Source organism: Natator depressus, chromosome 6, assembly GCF_965152275.1.
Source record: "Natator depressus isolate rNatDep1 chromosome 6, rNatDep2.hap1, whole genome shotgun sequence".
NCBI classification, from domain to species: domain Eukaryota; kingdom Metazoa; phylum Chordata; order Testudines; family Cheloniidae; genus Natator; species Natator depressus.
The window spans coordinates 11,109,653-11,127,801 of record NC_134239.1 but is presented as its reverse complement, the minus strand read 5'-3'; the positions used below and the strand labels follow the sequence as shown (position 1 = coordinate 11,127,801).

Here is an 18,149-nt window from a genome sequence, read left to right as displayed (position 1 = left end):
CAGAGGCTCGTTCACCTGCACATCTACCAATGTGATATATGCCATCATGTGCCAGCAATGCCCCTCTGCCATGTCCATTGGTCAAACTGGACAGTCTCTACGTAAAAGAATAAATGGACACAAATCAGACGTCAAGAATTATAACATTCATAAACCAGTCGGAGAACACTTCAATCTCTCTGGTCACGCGATTACAGACATGAAAGTTGCGATATTACAACAGAAAAACTTCAAAACCAGACTCCAGCGAGAGACTGTTGAATTGGAATTCATTTGCAAATTGGATACAATTAACTTAGGCTTGAATAGAGACTGGGAGTGGCTAAGTCATTATGCAAGGTGACCTATTTCCCCTTGTTTTTTCCTCCCCCCCCCCCCCTTCCTCAGACGTTCTTGTTAAACCCTGGATTTGTGCTGGAAATGGCCCACCTTGATTATCATACACATTGTAAGGAGAGTGATCACTTTAGATAAGCTACTACCAACAGGAGAGTGGGTTTGTGGGGGAGGTGGGGAGAAAACCTGGATTTGTGCTGGAAATGGCCCAACTTGATTATCATACACATTGTAAGGAGAGTGATCACTTTAGATAAGCTATTACCAGCAGGAGAGTGGGGTGGGGGGAGAGAAAACCTTTTGTAGTGGTATACACCCATTTTTTCATGGTTTGTATGTATAAGAACATCTCCTGTATTTTCCACAGTATGCATCCGATGAAGTGAGCTGTAGCTCACGAAAGCTTATGCTCAGATAAATTGGTTAGTCTCTAAGGTGCCACAAGTACTCCTTTTCTTTTTGGTTTTAAATAACCACTCATCATTAAGTCTAGTGTCTGGGTGGTGAAACAAGGACTGGGATACCTAACGAGGCTGCAATTCTGACTTCTTGTTAGCCAGTGTAGTGAGACAGAAGTTTTACTTCTGTTGCTGGTGTGGCATAACTTATGGAAGAACAACCACCAGTTCTGACATGTGTCTGCCCTATTTCTCAGCAGTTTGTCCTGATTCTGATATTCTCAGGTGTGACCCACTGAAGCACAGTGACACGAGCACAGGATGATTATCCCCACATCTGCTACTCCGGGATTCTTACACCAACCTCTGCAGCCTCTGGTGCTGGAAACAGGACACTGGAGTGGACACACCTCTGCACTGATCCCGTCTGGCAATTCCCTATGACCCAAGTGAGTTGCCCATGGTCACAGAGGCAGCAAGTGGCAGAGCTAGGAATAGACACCAGGAGTCCTGTAGCCCAGCCCAGCACCATAGCCACAACCCCAGCCTCGCTCCCTCCCTCAAGGCTCCCAATGCCCCTTGGCAGGATCTGGCCTGGCCCATAGAATGCAGCAAGGGCCCCTCTGCCCCCTGAGATGAGCTGGCAGGACCCAGCTACTTACCCCTCCTTTGATGGCGTCCTCAATGGATGCTTTGGGCATGCTCTTTCTCCAGCACTGCTCGATGATGTTGGCCAGGTTGGTGTCGAGATCAGGGTTGGGTCTGCAGGAAGTGTCACAAGGGAGACATGGCTGGGATCCCATTCCAGGCCAGTCCTGGCTCCCAGCCCCTATTACTTTAAACCACCAGCCTCCACTCCTCTCCTCTCCAAGAGCCAGGGGTAGGACCCAGGCATCTTGACTCTAACTATCCCCCTCCCAGAGCCAGGGATAGAACCGAGGAGTCCTGAGGCCCCTGGTGACCCTCCCTGCCCTAAACCACCTGTCCCAAACCCTTCCCCTCTTCAGCCACGGTTAGATGTTATCTTAGGCCGCCTGAACCACAGGGACTGGGCTTCCCCCCACTTATGTGAAGTAGCTGCAAGAGCGGGACAGAGACCCAGTCACGTTAGGGGAGGTGTTGTGAGACAGAGGAAAGGTACAGTGGAAGAAGGATGAGAATGGGAGACACTACCCCACAGACCAGCATCCTCTGTTCCAGCAGCCAGGGACGGTGCGGGCCTTGGGCTAATAGAGGTTAGGAGGTGCTGGGGTTAGGGGCAACAGGATCAGTGCTACTCAAGGTGGATAAAAATCAATGATTTTTTTAAAATACAAAAATTCAGATTTTTTTTAATTTAAATCAGATTTTTTTGATGTAAATCAGATTTTTTTTGAAAAAATGCTTTTTGAGGAAAAAAAGTTTTAATTAAGATACATTATAGCTCAAAGATATTTCATAATGGAATAGGGATTATAAATTCTAATTCTATAATATGAGACAATATATTTATGTAATGTTTAAGAATTCTATAGTATGAGACAATATAGTATGAGAAAATATATTCATGTAATGTTTAAGAAAAGTTTTGTAAATGAGTTTTGTAAATGAGTTCCAATAGTTCATGGATTAGGGACCCAATCTTATTGGGTTCCAGAGGCTTCTGTATAGATTATTTAGGTTAATCTTTCTATCTACCCAATGGGACTTAGTGCTCAGTCTAGAAGATACCATCAGAGATGCTTAGTTTTGCAGTTCTCAAACTGTGGATTTGTGTCTCTAGAAATAACATGCTTATTAACAGCAAAAATGTTTTAAATAAATAAATGATATATAGAGGTGAGAAATAACAGACCTCAACCCTATTGTCCCTCTGTAAGTTTGTGTACACAGAGTCAATCCCTTACCTCTCTCTAAAAGTGCAAAGTTTCAAAAAGTTCAATGAATAGAAGATTGTTGGGGGCGGAATAGATCTGGACAAGGAGAAGTCTGGAGATAAATGTGAGAAGGGAGGGACAGGAAGTAGAAACAAAAGTGAAACTGTTTGAGCAGCATATTCCAGAAGTCTTGAGCTCTTTCTGAGTGTAGCCTTCATTGATTCGAGCTCTACCATACCATTCCCTCACTAGAAGGGAAAACCTATAATGGCAGCAGGCCATAAAAGAGACCCAGTTTGGGAATATTTTAATGAAGTTCCTCTACCTGTGGGTAGGACAGGCATGCGTGCAAAATGCAAACAGTGCAACAGAAATGCAAGGCCTAGCTGCCCGAATGAATGAACACTGGCAATGGGTCACTGAGGCGAGGTTGGCTTATGGGATTGGGATCCCCTGGGAGGGGAGGACCCTAAACCATGGGAACTGTGGTCCGGGAGGGATGCAGGGCCTGAACTGGTGGAGATAAAGGGACTGTGGAGGGGCAGGTAAGGGCAGGGGAGAAACTGGACAGAGGAGGGCGATCCTGAGCGGGATGAGCTAATTCCTGGACTGACCAGCAGGAGGCGCTGCAGCGGTGAGTGCTCGCCCTGCTACAGGGGACGACACTTCGGTTGCACAAGATTCCCTCAGGGTTTTCATAACGCACCCACAATTTGTCACTCCCATGTGGTTAAGATGTGGGAAAAATTGACACCTGATGAGCAAAAGAGAGTAATTTCTTAAGTTGATGATCTATTGGTGCATGGGGACAATAGGTTGGTAGGATCACTGAGGAGGTGTTACAGATCATCCAAGATACCGTATTCAAGGCTAGCAGAGCCAAGGCCCAATCGGGACACCAAGAGGTAAAATATTTAGGGGTCATATTGGGAAAGGAAGGATGAGCCTCAGCTGCACAATGGGTGGAGTTGATTAGAAAACTTCCCACCCCTACTGATGTGGCATCCTTAAGAGCCCTTTTGGAAACTCTGAACTTCTCAAGAGATTTTATTGAAATGTATGCTGACAAGAGTCACCCACTGTATTTTCTCCTAAAGAAAGGGTGGCAATAGTACATTCTGCCGCCTGCCCGCCTCCCTCCCCCACTCCCAGCGCAAGAGGGGTCCTGGGGGTGGCCCCCTGGCCCAAGTTTTAGTTAGGGGCTGGAACAAAAATCATGGACAGGTCATGGTTACTAAAAATACCTGTGACTAAAACACAGCCTGACCTATAATATCCTGAACAAACCGTATGGAATTATGATACACTTTAGTGAATTAAGTTAAACTGTATTGAATTAGGGTTAATATCTTTGGGGTACATTATACTAAAAATGCAGCTGTGTATGCATTATTGTTACCTTGCTCATACCTTCTCTAGTAGGGAGGCTAATATCCTTCCTCTGTTATCCCACCCCAGAGAGATCTGCATGTACTAGTTCAGACTGGATTCTCTAGGGACCAAACCACAAAGAAGGGTTTTGTGAATAACTAGCCTGGTTTCAAACAGGCTCAGGGCCTTCTTCCTGATCCATCAAATGGACAGGACTCCTGACCCACGCAGAACTTCGGGCCTTAGGGGAGGGCTGGAAGGACTGGGTGCTAGTTTTGAGCTGAAACTGGGAAGAGTTGGTAACCACAAGGAACACAATTGGGCAGGGGTTTGAAGGACTGCTTCTGCCAGAATCCATGGCAGGTTGGGGAATCCTGGTCTTGTTAGCTAGCATGAGTGTAGGTTTCTTATTTTTATTTGATTTATTTTGTGTGTTTTCTCTGTAGTTCTTTGTGCCTTAAGAAGAAAGCAGACTTGCTAGGAAATGCTGGGTGGTACTTTATACCTGTCGCACTGCATCTATTAACAATTTCTGAAAAGAAAGTCCTTGGGCAGCCTGTCTGTGCTGGGATAACACAGGGAAGGGAGAACGGTGCAACCTGGAAATACCCCTATCAGAAGGGAGAGGGGCAAGTGTCTTCAGCCAAGAGAGGGAACAACTGGGGAGCTGGAAGCCTGACAGCGGGTGCCCTGGTTGGGCCACTGAGGGCTAATACAAGTGCAGTCGCTCTGAACTGACATCCAGAGCCCAGCCTGGCCCCTGGCAGCCTCTCCCTGGGTAAGCTCAGGGGTATGCAACCAGGTAAGTGGTTCCTCCTCCCTCTCATCTGCCACCTGCTCTAGTCCTCCTGCCCCTCTCCGCTCCTTGTGTCCTACCCAAGCCTACCTGCCCCAACCCCATGGCTCCTGCCCCCTATATCCTAACACCACTGCCCTAGCCTTCCTGTCCACATCTCCCTGGCCTCCCGTATTCTAGTGCATCTGCATCCTGCCCCTTCCGTGTGCCCCCAGGTCCAGCCCCCTACTGTGGCAATCTGCCCCACAGTGGCCTGCTCTCATCTGTCCCCAGGTCCTGACCCCTATCCCATGGGCCCCCTTCTCTAGCATTCTGCCCGATCTGCCCCCATGTTCTATTCCCACCCACCTTCTGCTCCTTCCCTACCGTTTTTCTAGCCCCTCCCCTCTGCCCACTGGGTCCCAGTCCCCCCATCCCATTTCTCACTAGGGCTGACAACCCTTGGGCCTGGAGTTTCCAAGAATTAAAAATTAATCTTTAATTAAAGAGTGTCAGAAAAAGAAATCTACTGGCAACCCCTTTTCTCTCCCAGTGTGTTTCAAATCGCACCGCATCAGTCCCATGTGTCCTTGCCTTAGGGCAACCAGATGTCCCAATTTTACAGGGACAGTCCTGATTTCGGGGTCTTTTTCTTACATAGGCCCCTATTACCTCCCACCCCCTGTCTGATTTTTCACATTTGATGTCTGGTCACCTTACTTGGCCCCGATCCACACCCTCTGTCCATCCCCTTGTATTACAGCCCCCCACCCCCGTTATGCCACCCATGGATTTCATGCCCCTGCTTCCCCAGCCTCATGTGGGGGACCTTCTCTCTCTGGCTTGTCGCAGCTCCATCTGCACCCCAGGCTGGCCTTCAGCTTGACACCCAGAGGGGTTCGCTCAGGATGGGAAGGGGGGCAGAGGGAGCCCCCAGAGACACGAGTTCCAGCACATGCTGCTCTTGGGGACAGAGCCCCACCGCAGGGCTCCGGGATCCTCGCGGTGAAGTGGGAGTCCGGGGGGCTGGGCCAGAAGGTCCCTGCGCTGGAGCCTCCCCCGGCTCCCCGACAGAGCCGGTGGGGCGGCCGGGGAGGGCAGCGGGACTGGAGCGGGGCGGGGCCTTCCCGGCCCCCTGGATCCCAGCCCGCCTCGTGCGCAGGGAAGCGGCCCGGGGAGGCACCAGCCGCGGGGCGAGAAGTCGCTGCCCGGGCGGAGGAAGCGGCTGGGGCCGGAGCCGAGCCCGGCGATGGCTGCAGCGGGGCCGGCGCAGGTAGGACGCGGGGCGGGGACTCCCCGGCCGGGCACTGGCTGGTCCCGGCTGGGGCCGAGGGGGGCCGGGGCCGGGTCCCTCCCGCGCTAGTGACCCCGGGGCTGGGGGCTGCCGCAGCCGGAGCGCTGGGGCCGGGGAGCGGCGCTGGGGGCCCCGGGCCGGGCGGACACGCGGAGCCGGGCCGAGGAGCCCCGAGGCGGCCGAGCCGGGGCCGGGAGCGGGGCCGAGCACAGGCCTGGGGCGGAGGCGGGGACTCCGGCCGGGGGAGGAGCCTGGTCCCTGCCCTGGGATTCGCGCCCTTCCCAGCGCCCCGCCCCAGAGCCCCCTGGGGAGCCGAGGGCGGCTCCTGTCCCCGGCCAGCAGGGCCCGAGTCCCCGGGGGGCTGTGCGGGGGGGTCTCCCTGGGTCACAGCTGCTGGGCTGGGGGTTCCCCGGGGGCCGCTGCCCTAGAACCCGCGTCCCCTGCTGAGAGCCCGGGCTGGGGCTGGAGCGGAGGGTGCTGAGTGTGTAACGCTTGTGCCGGCAGCTGCGGGTGGCGTTTGAGGACGTGGCTCTGTATTTCAGCCGGGAGGAGTGGGAGCTCTTGTCCCGGCCAGAGAAGCATCTGTACCGGGACCAGATGCTGAGGAATTACCAGGCCCTCGTTTCCTTGGGTAAGGACCAATTTCCCTTCATTTATTCACATCTGTAAAACATTTGGGTTTCCTATGTGGCACCCTGTCACTGAGTGGTGGCAAATGCCAGCCCCTTTCAGGTCAGCTCGCTGTTGGAGGAGAACTCAGGGCTACAGAGCCTGGGGCTAATCTTGGTGTAACTGGTTTATTTGAATTACCTGCCTCAGTCGTGGCACATCCCTGATGGTAGCAAAGAGCCCATGAGCAACCATCTCTTCCCGGAATCCCAGCCAGAGGTTGAGGGCAGCAACTCTGCCTCAGGAGCTGACTCTAGTCAGACAAATAAGGCAGGGGGAAAACACTGCTGCTGCAACAGCTCCCCACCTCCCCCAAAAGAATGAACATAGTAAATTTAACAACTGTCCAGTTGAACAATGCAAAAGAACTGGAATGTCTGTGTAACAGTGACACCTGCCATGACACGTTGTGGCCGATTTGCCTTAATGACATGCCCGAAAATTTTCAACAGCTATAAGGTGGCAAAGGAGCAAAGTTCCCTTCTTCCAAAGTCTTCCCCATGATCCATGTTGCAGGAGACAGTTGGGTAAGTGAAATAATGACCAGAAAGAAGGTGGTGGAGGATTTTCTATTCACCCTGTCTCTTAATCTGAAACTAATGGGTGTTCACTGGTGTTTCTGTAGGAAGGAAGGAAGACAAGGAAATCCATGTCACACAGTTGTCCTATGGAACGTACTGCCACAAGATAGCGTAGAGGCCAAGGTGTTAGCAGAATGGGATATTTCTATGGAACATCTAGAGCGGGGTGGGCAAACTACGGCTGGCCACATCCTGCCCAGCCCCTGAGCTCCCGGACAAGGAGCTAGTCCCCGGCCCCTCCCCTGCCTTCTCCCCCTCCCCCGGAGCCACGCCACCGCGTGGGCAGCGCTCTGGGCGGCAGGGCTGTGCACTCCTGCGGGGCAGCATGTCTGGCTCCGCGTGGTCGCCCGGCACGCTGCTCTGAGCAGCTTGGTAAGGGGGCCGGGGCCAGGGGGTTGGATAAGGGGCAGGGAGCGGTTGGATGGGACAGAGATTCTGGGGGAGTGGTCAGGGGATGGAGAACAGGGTGTGTGGATAGGGTGTGGGAGTCCTGGGGGGTTGTCAGGGGGCTGGGGTGTGGATAGGGGTCGGGACAGTCAGGGGACAGGGAACGGGGGGTTGGGGTCCTGGGGGGGCAGTTAGGGTGGGGAGGTCCTGGGGGGGCAGTCAGGGGACAAGGAGCAGGGGGGCTTAGATAAGGGGTGGTTAGGGATGGGGGGGTCTCTGGAGGGGCGGTCAGGGAACAAGGAGCAGGGGGGTTTGGATAGGTCGGAGATTGTGAGGGGGCAGTTAGGGGGTGGGAAGTGGGAGGGGACGGATAGTGGGCGAGGCCAGGCTCTTTGGGGAGGCACAGCCTTCCCTAGCCGGCCCTCCATACAATTTTACAACCCCGATGTAGCCTTTGGGCCAAAAAGTTTGCCCACCTCTGATTTAGAGTTACCCCAGCAAGGCTTTAAACTTGACTCCCACTGCAAAGTGAGAAGGGTTGTAGATGTTGCCAATTCAGAGTACAAGTGAGAGACAGAAAGAAATCTCCTCTAAGAAAGGTTTATTTCAGGGGTTCCCCACTCCCCCTCTCCCCAACGCGCCGCATCCCTGCTCCTCTGCTTACCTCCAGGTGCTTAGCGCTTTCCAGGAGGGAGGGGGGAGGAGCCCGGAGCCGCGTGCTTAGGGGAGGAGGTGGGGCAGAGGCGCGGATTTGGGGAAGGGGTTGGAATGGGGGGCAGGGGCAGTGGGGGGGGTGTCAGTGATGCGGCCCTTGGGCCAATGTACTAGTACTCGTGTGACTCTCCTGGTGATTGGAGTCTGAGATCCCTGGTTTATTTCATTATTCTCCTGCTTGGGATCTCTTGCGCTTTCCTCTGAAGCAGTGTCCGAGATTGGAGCCTCATCGTGCCAGGTGCTGTGCAGACACACCCTGACCGAGATGTGGGCCCTGTTGTGCTGGGCTGCACCGACACACAAACGAGTCCCTGCCCCCAAAACTTTAGGAATAAAACTTTCCCCCAAAACAGGCTCTTCAGGTTCCAAACCAGACTTAATCCACCGGATCGAGGTAGGGGAGGCAGAGCTCTGGATCTGGGATGCCGAGGGCTCCAGGGTACACTCTGGGCCTGAGAGCCCCTCCTCAGGTGAGTCCTAATAATCCAGTCCCTTCTGATTTACACACCTGCTAGCGGAGCGCTCCTTCATGTAGAAGGCAAAGGCAGAGCGAGATTCACTGGCTGGGAGCTGAAGAGAGACAAATTGAAGCTGGGAATTAGGGGCCAGTGTTTAGACCAGTCAAAATATATATGCATTACAGAAAGTACCAAGAAGTAACGACAATATTACAAGTATGTGTTCAGAGGTGAGTGTGAAAGAGCCAGAGACTGTGTGTGTGTGTAACACAGAATCAGTCTGTGTGCTGGCTGCTGGCGAAGTTTCTGAGAGACGCTGGGTGCTCTCTCTAAGACATTCACTGAAAGCTCTCCTGAGCCCTGTCTCCCCTGCCCTCGCTCTGAGGAGATGGGGTAAATGGACTGGTGTGGGGGAGGAGGGGAGAGAAAGATAGAGACTGTGTGAACTGGCTGATGGGGGCCAAACAAGCACCTGGGTAGAAAGACAGGCCTGTCCAGTCATAGAACACAACACCTGCTAGGCTTCCCACACCTCAGAAAATCATACCAAGGTAAGGGGCGCCCTAGAGATTTTTTCAAATGGCTTTTCATGGCTCTGCCCCCTGCAAGAGCATCCCAGAGTCGCTGGCCCTTGGCAGAGAAGGTGCTGTTCTCCCCAGGTTCCCACCCCACCCCCTCTCTGCTGCTTCACTTCGCATGTGACCTCTCAGACTGAAGAAACCTGTCCCCAGCGAGCAAGGAGAAAGCTGGGAATGACGCCGGGCAGGGTCAGTCACATACGACTAGTGTAAGGTGACGCCATGCAGAGGCGCCATTGTGTAGAACAGATCTCTAGCACCTGCAGCACTTCGCTGTAATGCTCTAAAACTGCCCCGCGGGCCAGGCGGCTGCTGTGGGGGGAGTGGACACATTTAGGGGCCAGATTAAATTGTCCTGCGGGCCATGACTTGGAGTACCCTGGTGTATGGGCTGGCTGTGAGAGAGAGGGTGGTGGTATGGCCTTTGTCCCATCCCCTCTCCTCCTGCTCTTTGTGGCATGAAACCTTTGTCACTTACATTGCTTCAGTGTCAATGCTTAGCACAGCCCTCAGCCCTATCGTGTCTGTGACTGTCTGTAGACCAAAGGTTGGGTGGCAGCCATTCACCCCTTCCAGCTCAGCAGTGCCAGGGAGCGGGTTGTGACACAATACAGACATGTTTTCCAGGTTACATCACACAAACTCTGAGTGACTGGTCATCCCCTCAAATCCTTCACACACAGACACCCCCAAAACCCTCATCTTCTTGAGGATTTTAGTTTAGTTTTCGTTTCACATAAAGACTGAAACCTCAGGCCGAGAGTAAATGATTTCTTCAAAGGAATTCCTAGAAAAGGACTCACACCCCCACAGGAATAAGCTAGATTGTTCTAAACAGCTTTAAACTGGTCTCACTGCGTCCACATGAAGGGATTGTAGCCCCTCAACTAAACTAGTTTCAAACCAATATAATTATAACAGCAAAAAAACTGGGGAACAGGCCTCATCCTACAAAACAGGAGAAAGTGAAGAACTAATACCACATAAATAAACCCCTCTGATTGCAATAAAGACAAAATCAGTTTGAAAACAAAACCAGGGTCCTGTTGTGCCAGGCGCTGCCTGTATCCTGGGCAGGCTACAACTGAAGCTTAAGCCAAGACCCAAGACATGCATAGCCCCTGTGGGAGCAGGCGCTAGGTGCTGCGGAAACACCATAGGGTAGAACCACCCTGAGTCAGGCTGCAGATTTGTCACACACTTTTTTTTATCAAAAATTATGGAGCGGTTACAGTAACTTTAGTAAAATCACAGGTCTGTAAATTTACTGTGACTGCTCCAGGATTTTTAATAAACCCTGCTGTCAAGGTTGATTCCCTGCTCTGGCACTTCGACTGCACAAGGTGGGTGTTGGAAGAAGAACAGGCTGACCCAGGGGCGGATTTGAGTAGATGGGCTTCTTTATTGCGGTACTTGTTCCCCTGGACCCAATTGTCCAGTAAGCACTGGATTAGTTACATCATACTCTTTTTATTTACATTAGTATGTAAATTCCTACATTTATTACAACACCCCCAAAAGCCTTATGGAGTAATATGAACGCCCACACAATCCTAGAATCATAGAATATCAGGGTTGGAAGGGACCTCAGGAGGTCATCTAGTCCAACCCCCTGCTCAAAGCAGGACCGATCCCCAATTAAATCATCCCAGCCAGGGCTTTGTCAAGCCTGACCTTAAAAACTTCTAAGGAAGGAGAGTCCACCACCTCCCTAGGTAACGCATTCCAGTGTTTCACCACCCTCCTAGTGAAAAAGTTTTTCCTAATATCCAACCTAAACCTCCCCCACTGCAACTTGAGCCCATTACTCCTTGTTCTGTCATCTGCTACCACTGAGAACAGTCTAGAGCCATCCTCTTTGGAACCGCCTTTCAGGTAGTTGAAATACAATGAGTATTGATAACCCTATACTGAGTGACAGATGTCAGAGTAGCAGCCGTGTTAGTCTGTATCTGCTAAAAAGAAAAGGAGGACTTGTGGCACCTAAGAGACTAACAAATTTATTTGAGCATAAGCTTTCGTGAGCTACAGCTCACTTCATCGGATGCATTCAGTGGTGAAGTGAGCTGTAGCTCACGAAAGCTTATGCTCAAATAAATTTTTTAGTCTCTAAGGTGCCACAAGTCCTCCTTTTCTTTTTGCCTATACTGAATATAATTATTCCCGCCCCTGATTACTATTTACCTCATTAGCATATTTGCCTATAAGTTTTACTTTGAAGATACACTTTTTTGCTATAATTGCAGTAATGAACTCCTTGGATCAGCAGTTTGCAGGGGAGGGAGAAAGCGACCATGACCCAGGGCTTGCTTATGTAGCTGGGAAAGGAAGGGAGGAGGAGATAACGCTTCTTTACCCAAAAGGTATTCTTTAGATCCCCACAATTCTTATGCAGCTGCAACACTTCTTAATTCTTCACAAGGAGAAGGGAGGGGAAAGGGGTAACACTTTATCTGTTAGGCGAAGGAATAGTGCGTGCCTGTGTCTACTCCCTGATACCATGCCAGCACACCAGCGGTTTTCCATGTCTTTACTTAACCCTTATATATCCCAACAGTGGGGGCCCGCAAGGACTTTAAAACTTAATACTGGCCACTCCAGGCTTGTATTAAACTCCCAAGGTTAGAGATCCGCCTGGTCTTGGGTTGGTAAATGCTGCCCCCCCCCCAAGTGCAGAACCCCTCTGAGAGCCCAGGAAGGTGCACTTGGGAATTCCTTCCTGTGGGGCACCGCCAAACTCTTTCAGCTCCCCCTATGGGGAAGAGCTGAGAAAAGGAAAAGAAAAAGAAATCAGCTGTTGCCACCAGCTAATAGAAAAACATGTGCACGGACCTCTTAAGACAGAGAAATCCAATCCTCTAAAAAAAAAAAAAAAAAAAAAGTAAGTTTTATTGAACAAACAAAAAAGCAAGAAAACACATCTGCAAAATTAGGCTGCTGTTAGATATATATAGTACAGAAATGCAACTGCAAGGATTAAACACCAGGAATGGCTTTCTTGGGGTCCAGCTTAAAGGTTACAAAAACAAAACAAAAGCACCTGTGTTAGCACAGACGAATCCACAAGCCCAAAGTAAAGAGAGAAACCTGATCGCGTCTGTCTAAACCAGGGGTGGGCAAACTACGGCCTGCAGGACCCTCCTGCCTGGCCCCTGAGCTCCCGGCCGGGGAAGCTCCCCCCAGCCCCTTCCCTGCTGTTCTCCCTCCCCCGCAGCCTCAGCGCACCGCGCTGCCGGCGCAATGCTCTGGGCGGGGGGGGGGGGGGGGGGGCTGCAGAGCTGCGGCTCGACCCGGTGCTCTCTGCTGCGCAGCGCATGGCTGCCTGTCCTGGTGCAGCCGGGCCGCCAGCCACCCGTGCTCCAGGCAGCGCGGTAAGAGGGCAGGGAGCGGGTGGGTCGGAGGTTTGGATCGAGGGCAGGGGAGTTCGGGAGGTAGTCAGGGGGCGGGGGTGTGGATAGGGGTTGGGGCAGTCAGAGGGCGGGGAACAGGGGGGTTGAATGGGGGCAGGGATCCCCGGGGGGGCAGTCAGGAATGAGAGGAGGGGTTGGATGGGGCGGCAGGGGGCAGTCAGGGGTGGGGGTTCCGGGGGTGGTCAGGGGACAGGGAGAAGGGGTGGTTGGATGGGGCAGGTGTCCGGGGGGGGGGGGCTGTCAGGAAGGAGAGGAGTTGGATGGGGTGGCGGGGGGTCCAGAGGTGGTCAGAGAGCAGAGGGAGTGGATGGGGCTGTGGTTCCAGGGGGGCCGTCAGGAAGGAGAGGGGGGTTTGGATGGGGTTTCCGAAATTGTATGGAGGGCCGGTTAGGGAGGGCAGTGCCACGCCTGGCTGTTTGGGGAGGCACAGCCTCCCCAACCGGCCCTCCATACAATTTCGGAAATCCAATGTGGCCCTCAGGCCAAAAAGTTTGCCCACCCTTGGTCTAAACATTCCTGTTCTACCTACATATCTGTCGCTTCAAATGCGGGGAGGAGCAGGAACGCAGTGTGCTCAGAGGAGGAGGCGGGGTCAGGGCTGGGATTTGGGGAAGGGGTTGGAATAGGTGTAGGGAGGGGGTGGAGTTAGGGCAGGGAACGGTGAATCTTGCCCATATGCTCAGGGTTCAGCTGATCACCATATTTGGGGTCGGGAAGGAATTTTCCTCCAGGGCAGATTGGAAGAGGCCCTAGAGGCTTTTCGCCTTCCTCTGTAGCATGGGGCACGGGTCACTTGCTGGAGGATTCTCTGCTCCTTGAAGTCTTTAAACCATGATTTCAATAGTTCAGACATAGGTGAGAGGTTTTTCGCAGGAGTGGGTGGGTGAGATTCTGTGGCCTGCGTTGTGCAGGAGGTCGGACTAGATGATCATAATGGGCCCTTCTGACCTTAGTATCTATGAAAGGGGTTAGGATGGGGCAGGGGTGGAGTCAGGGCGGGGCCAGAGCAGGTAAAGCACCCACCGGTGCCAGCAGAAGTTGGCGACTATGGGCCCCAAGCTTCTTACAGCATAGCTGGTGCCCTCTCTCTCCAGCTGAGAAAACAACAGAGAGACAAAGGGGAATTTTTTTCTCAATTTTAAAAAGTTCTAGCCTTCCCATTGGCTCTTTTGGCCAGGTCCACACTCGCTTCCTCTTACCTAAGCATCGCAGTGAGAGTCCTTAACCCTTTATAGGTAAAGCAAAGAGAACAGCTACTAAGGATTTTTATAGCTAACTGACTGGCTGGGTGTACTCCCCCCCCCCCCCCCAATTTACAACACCTGCCCTTCTCCTTGCCCTGACCAGGGGGAACTTGCTGCCCAGAGAAGCACCCTTCTCCCAGCACTGCATCCCTAACTCCAGCCTGGTGCAGAGGGGTTGGTGTGGGGTAGAGAACATATGGGTGGCAAGGCCAGTCACTGAAATTTGACCTGCCTCCCCGACCATCGTGACTGGATGCAGGGGCAAATCTGAGTGGCACTGTAACCCCACAGGCCAGGTCTCAATGCCCACAGCAAGGTGTTGGGTGCACCCCTGTGGGAAAGGAGCGGCCATTGCAGGGTGAGGGGAAATTGCTCCATTCGTGACATTTTCCTGTCCTTGACATATCTGCAGCCCTAACCGTGAGCTAACACCGGGATTCCCTCTGCTCTCTCCAGCAGGGCTCAGGATCCTGGGAGGAACGAGGACACAGTCTGAATGTGGAGAGAGCACGGCAGGAACGCAGAATCCCACAGCCCACAGATGGATGCATGCACAGGACGCAGTCCATCCCCTGGGTAGACTCAGGCAGAGACCGGACCTGGCTACGCACCAGAGACTCCCCATGGGCTGGTGTCCCCATCACTGTATCGACTGCGGCAAGAGGTTCAGCAACCCCTCTGCACTGACCCAGCACCAGTGCGTGCCCACCGGGGAGCAGCCGTATTGCTGTGCTGACTGCGGCAGAAGATTCAGATGGTCCTCAAAGCTGAGAACACACCAGCGCACACACACTGGGGAGCGGCCGCACCACTGTGCTGATTGCGGAAAGGGCTTTGCACAGTTTGCCCACCTGAAAAGACACCAGCGCACTCACACTGGGGAACTGCCTTACAATTGTACTGAGTGCGGCAGGAGCTTTGCCCAGAGCTCAAATCTGAGACCACACCAGCACACACACACCGGGGAGCGGCCGTACCGCTGCTCTGACTGTGGAAAGAGCTTTGCAGCGAGCTCGAAGCTGAGAATACACCAGCGCACGCACACCGGGAAGCAGCCGTACCGCTGCACTGACTGTGGAAAGAGCTTTGCAGCGAGCTTGAAGCTGAGAATACACTGGCGCATGCACACCGGGGAGTGGCCGTATCGCTGCACCAACTGCGGAAAGGGCTTTGCAAAGAGCTCAACCCTGACAACACACCAGCGCGCGCACACCGGGCAGGAGCTGCACCACTGCTCTGACTGTGGCAAGAGCTTTGCGGAGAGCTCAAAGCTGAGAACCCACCAGCGCGCACACACCGGGGAACGGCCTCACCGCTGCACTGACTGCGGCAAGGGCTTTTTCCAGAGCTCAACCCTGAAAACACACGAGCGCACGCACACAGGGGAGTGGCCCTACCACTGTGACGATTGCAAGAAAAGCTTCGGCAATGCCAGTACGCTGACCAGACATCTTCGTGCACACACACAGGGGAGCAGCCGTACCGCTGTGCTGACTGGGGTAAGAAGTTCAGTCGTGGCAACAAGCTAATACCTGGGAATACACCAGCGCATTCACGGCGGGGAGCGGCTGTACAGGTGTGCTGACTGTGGCAAATGCTTTGCTCACTTGGGCAACCTCACCTGGCCCCAGTTGACTCACTAACACCACTCTGCCACCACCAGATCCTGAGGGGCTGCTGGCGGGCCTGGCACAGTGCCAGCAGAATCAGACCAGCGGGTGGTCCTGTCCCCAGGATGCCCAGCAGAGACTGTGTGGAGTTTGGGAATGGGACTTAACTGAGCAGTGTGGGGAAGAGCAGCCAGGTGGGGCGATCTTAGAGTAGGTGGTCACAGCCTTTCCCAGGAACCCTGTGTGTCCCATTCTGTCCATCTCCCCCATACTCCTTGTCTCCACACCTGACCCCCACGGGCAGAGCACTGTGATGCATCCTCTGACCCCCTCCCTCTCTGTGGCTGGCTGCTCCCGCCGTAAGCCAGCTGCCCTCTCTTCTGGTGCCATAACAGTCCCCAGGGGGGAAAGGTGTAATTGCAGCGCTGCTCCATCCAAATCAATTATTCTGGGGTGACAAATAACTTGTGGGGCACATGAAGTTTGTGCTTGCGCAGTGGTGCAGAATTCCTCCGTGAGTCTCGCATATGAAGTGACATCACACATGTAATCATTGATGGGTACAGAAAAATCAAGCCCTGGCACAGAGGTGCGTAGAGCTGTTCGTGTTCTTTCCTCAACTGTTCTCTCCTGTTAGCCATGCCCACAGACTACGCAAATGAGTCAAATCCCTGTATATGTCTCTGGGATGAACTACTCTCCAAGGACGGAGCCACCCAGGAGTGGAAAGAGACTTTCCATAGAGATTGTTCGAACTTCTAGATGGAAATTTCTGCTAGGGATGTAAATACAATTTTAAAAGTTAACTGTTTAAACCAGCAGTGTCCAATAGCAATTTGATGCTAGCCGCACTTGTGGTTTGAAATTCGATGCTAGCCACACTTTTGGTTTTGAATGTTTCTTACTCACCACATTATAAAAAAGGATTTAAAAACATATTACAGACGACCTTTCAAATCATTAACAGGTACTGCTAACACAAAATTACTGTAGCCTAGCCACGTTAAGCTGTATATCGAAGCCCGCAACCTGTCTTCCAGTGCTGCTGTCTTCTATACACCAACGCATTGCTCATGCATAGCCTATTGAATTGTGGCTAATTTGCCACATGCGGCTAGTGGTGAACGTATTGGACACTGCTGGTTTAAACAAGTAAAATATGGCATTTATGGGCCTGCTCTGGCTGGCTGGTGCTGTTCCGGCTGGGCTCGCTCCAGCTGGCGCGGAGGTTAACGGTTAAGGCGGCTAACTGGTAAGACTATGCTTACCGGTTAACCACTTTACCTTTTACATCCCTAATTTCTGCACACAGCTCAGAGTGCTGATGGAAGGAGCATGGAGTCACGCAAAGCTGGCCAAAGGAGCACAGGGCAGGGAGCCCATGGAAAGTAGCTTGTGGAGGTAGGTTACTGACTGGAGCTGAGGTTCACTCCACGACCCCACAGGTCTGACACCAACTGGGACGGCACAAAGTGTTTTACATGGGGATACTGGAGTTTTCCAAAGTCTCAAGAGGCCTCTGGGATGGAATATACCCCTGTATTCAAACCCTACACACTGCTATAATAATCTTTGTACAAAATATGCCTTACATGATAGGTATCATTTGAAAACTTATAACTTACTGGCCAGTATTATCATAGTGAAATGTATGCAGCAACTTTGTATTAAAAAATTAGGAACAGAAGCTGAAATTGCAACTGAAGTGTGTTGACCAGACATGTCTCGGGAGTGGGTAAAAGTGTTTCTCAAAAACAAAGGAGAAGTTAACACCTCTAGCCGAGCATGAAACCTCTTTCCCACCATGTTCACGTCTTCCCGCTCAGCTGAGAACTTTATTTAGGGGTTGCTTTGAGAAAAGTCTGCATTTCAAAGGGTGATTGAACTATAAAAGAGAGGGGCAGAAACACCTCTTGTTATTTCTCCCTGTTCATCTCTCCTTATCACCTAAAAGGACAAAAAGGAAAAAAAAAAAAAAAAAAAAAAGCAGCCCTTGGACCTCAGGAACTGATCCTGAACTGGAAACTTGGTCAGCAGTGCTACTGGAAACCTGTGGCAAGGGACTTCACTTTGCACCACGTCTAGTTTGTTCAGTTTAGTACTAGGAAGTGTTTTTATTTTTATTTTTCTTGAGACCATTTCTGACTTTGATGCCTCATCACTTGTACTCACTTGAAATCTACCTTTGTGATTAAATAAATTTGTTTTCTTCTTTAATTGAAATGAAGTGAACTGTGTGGGCAGCTCCATTTGGGGTGGGAAAAATGACTGTATATTGATCCCCCTTAGAGGGGCAATGGACCTATTCTATCAGGACTGTCCAGGAGAAGGCTGGACAATACAGGCCACACATTTCTGGGGGAAATCTGGGACTGCATGTGTATTGGGATCACCCTGCAGTAATAACCAAGGCTGTGAAAGCCAGAGTGTGAGCTGAACATGGCTGGCAGGCAGCAGCTACACACAGA

General features: G+C 52.1%; 1 protein-coding gene across 1 annotated transcript in view; it reads left to right on the top strand.

The window, feature by feature from the left end:
• The window catches only part of LOC141989682 (uncharacterized), a 33,171-nt gene extending 15,479 nt beyond the window's left edge, over positions 1–17,692 (top strand). The window contains 8 exon segments of the mRNA XM_074956617.1: positions 5,899–6,009; positions 6,526–6,661; positions 7,152–7,226; positions 8,735–8,851; positions 11,664–11,780; positions 14,528–15,528; positions 15,531–15,599; positions 15,601–17,692. Of these exon segments, the coding sequence (XP_074812718.1) occupies positions 5,899–6,009; positions 6,526–6,661; positions 7,152–7,226; positions 8,735–8,851; positions 11,664–11,780; positions 14,528–15,528; positions 15,531–15,599; positions 15,601–15,714 (1,740 nt within the window). The 3' untranslated portion in view covers positions 15,715–17,692.
• Positions 17,693–18,149: the final 457 nt, after the last annotated feature.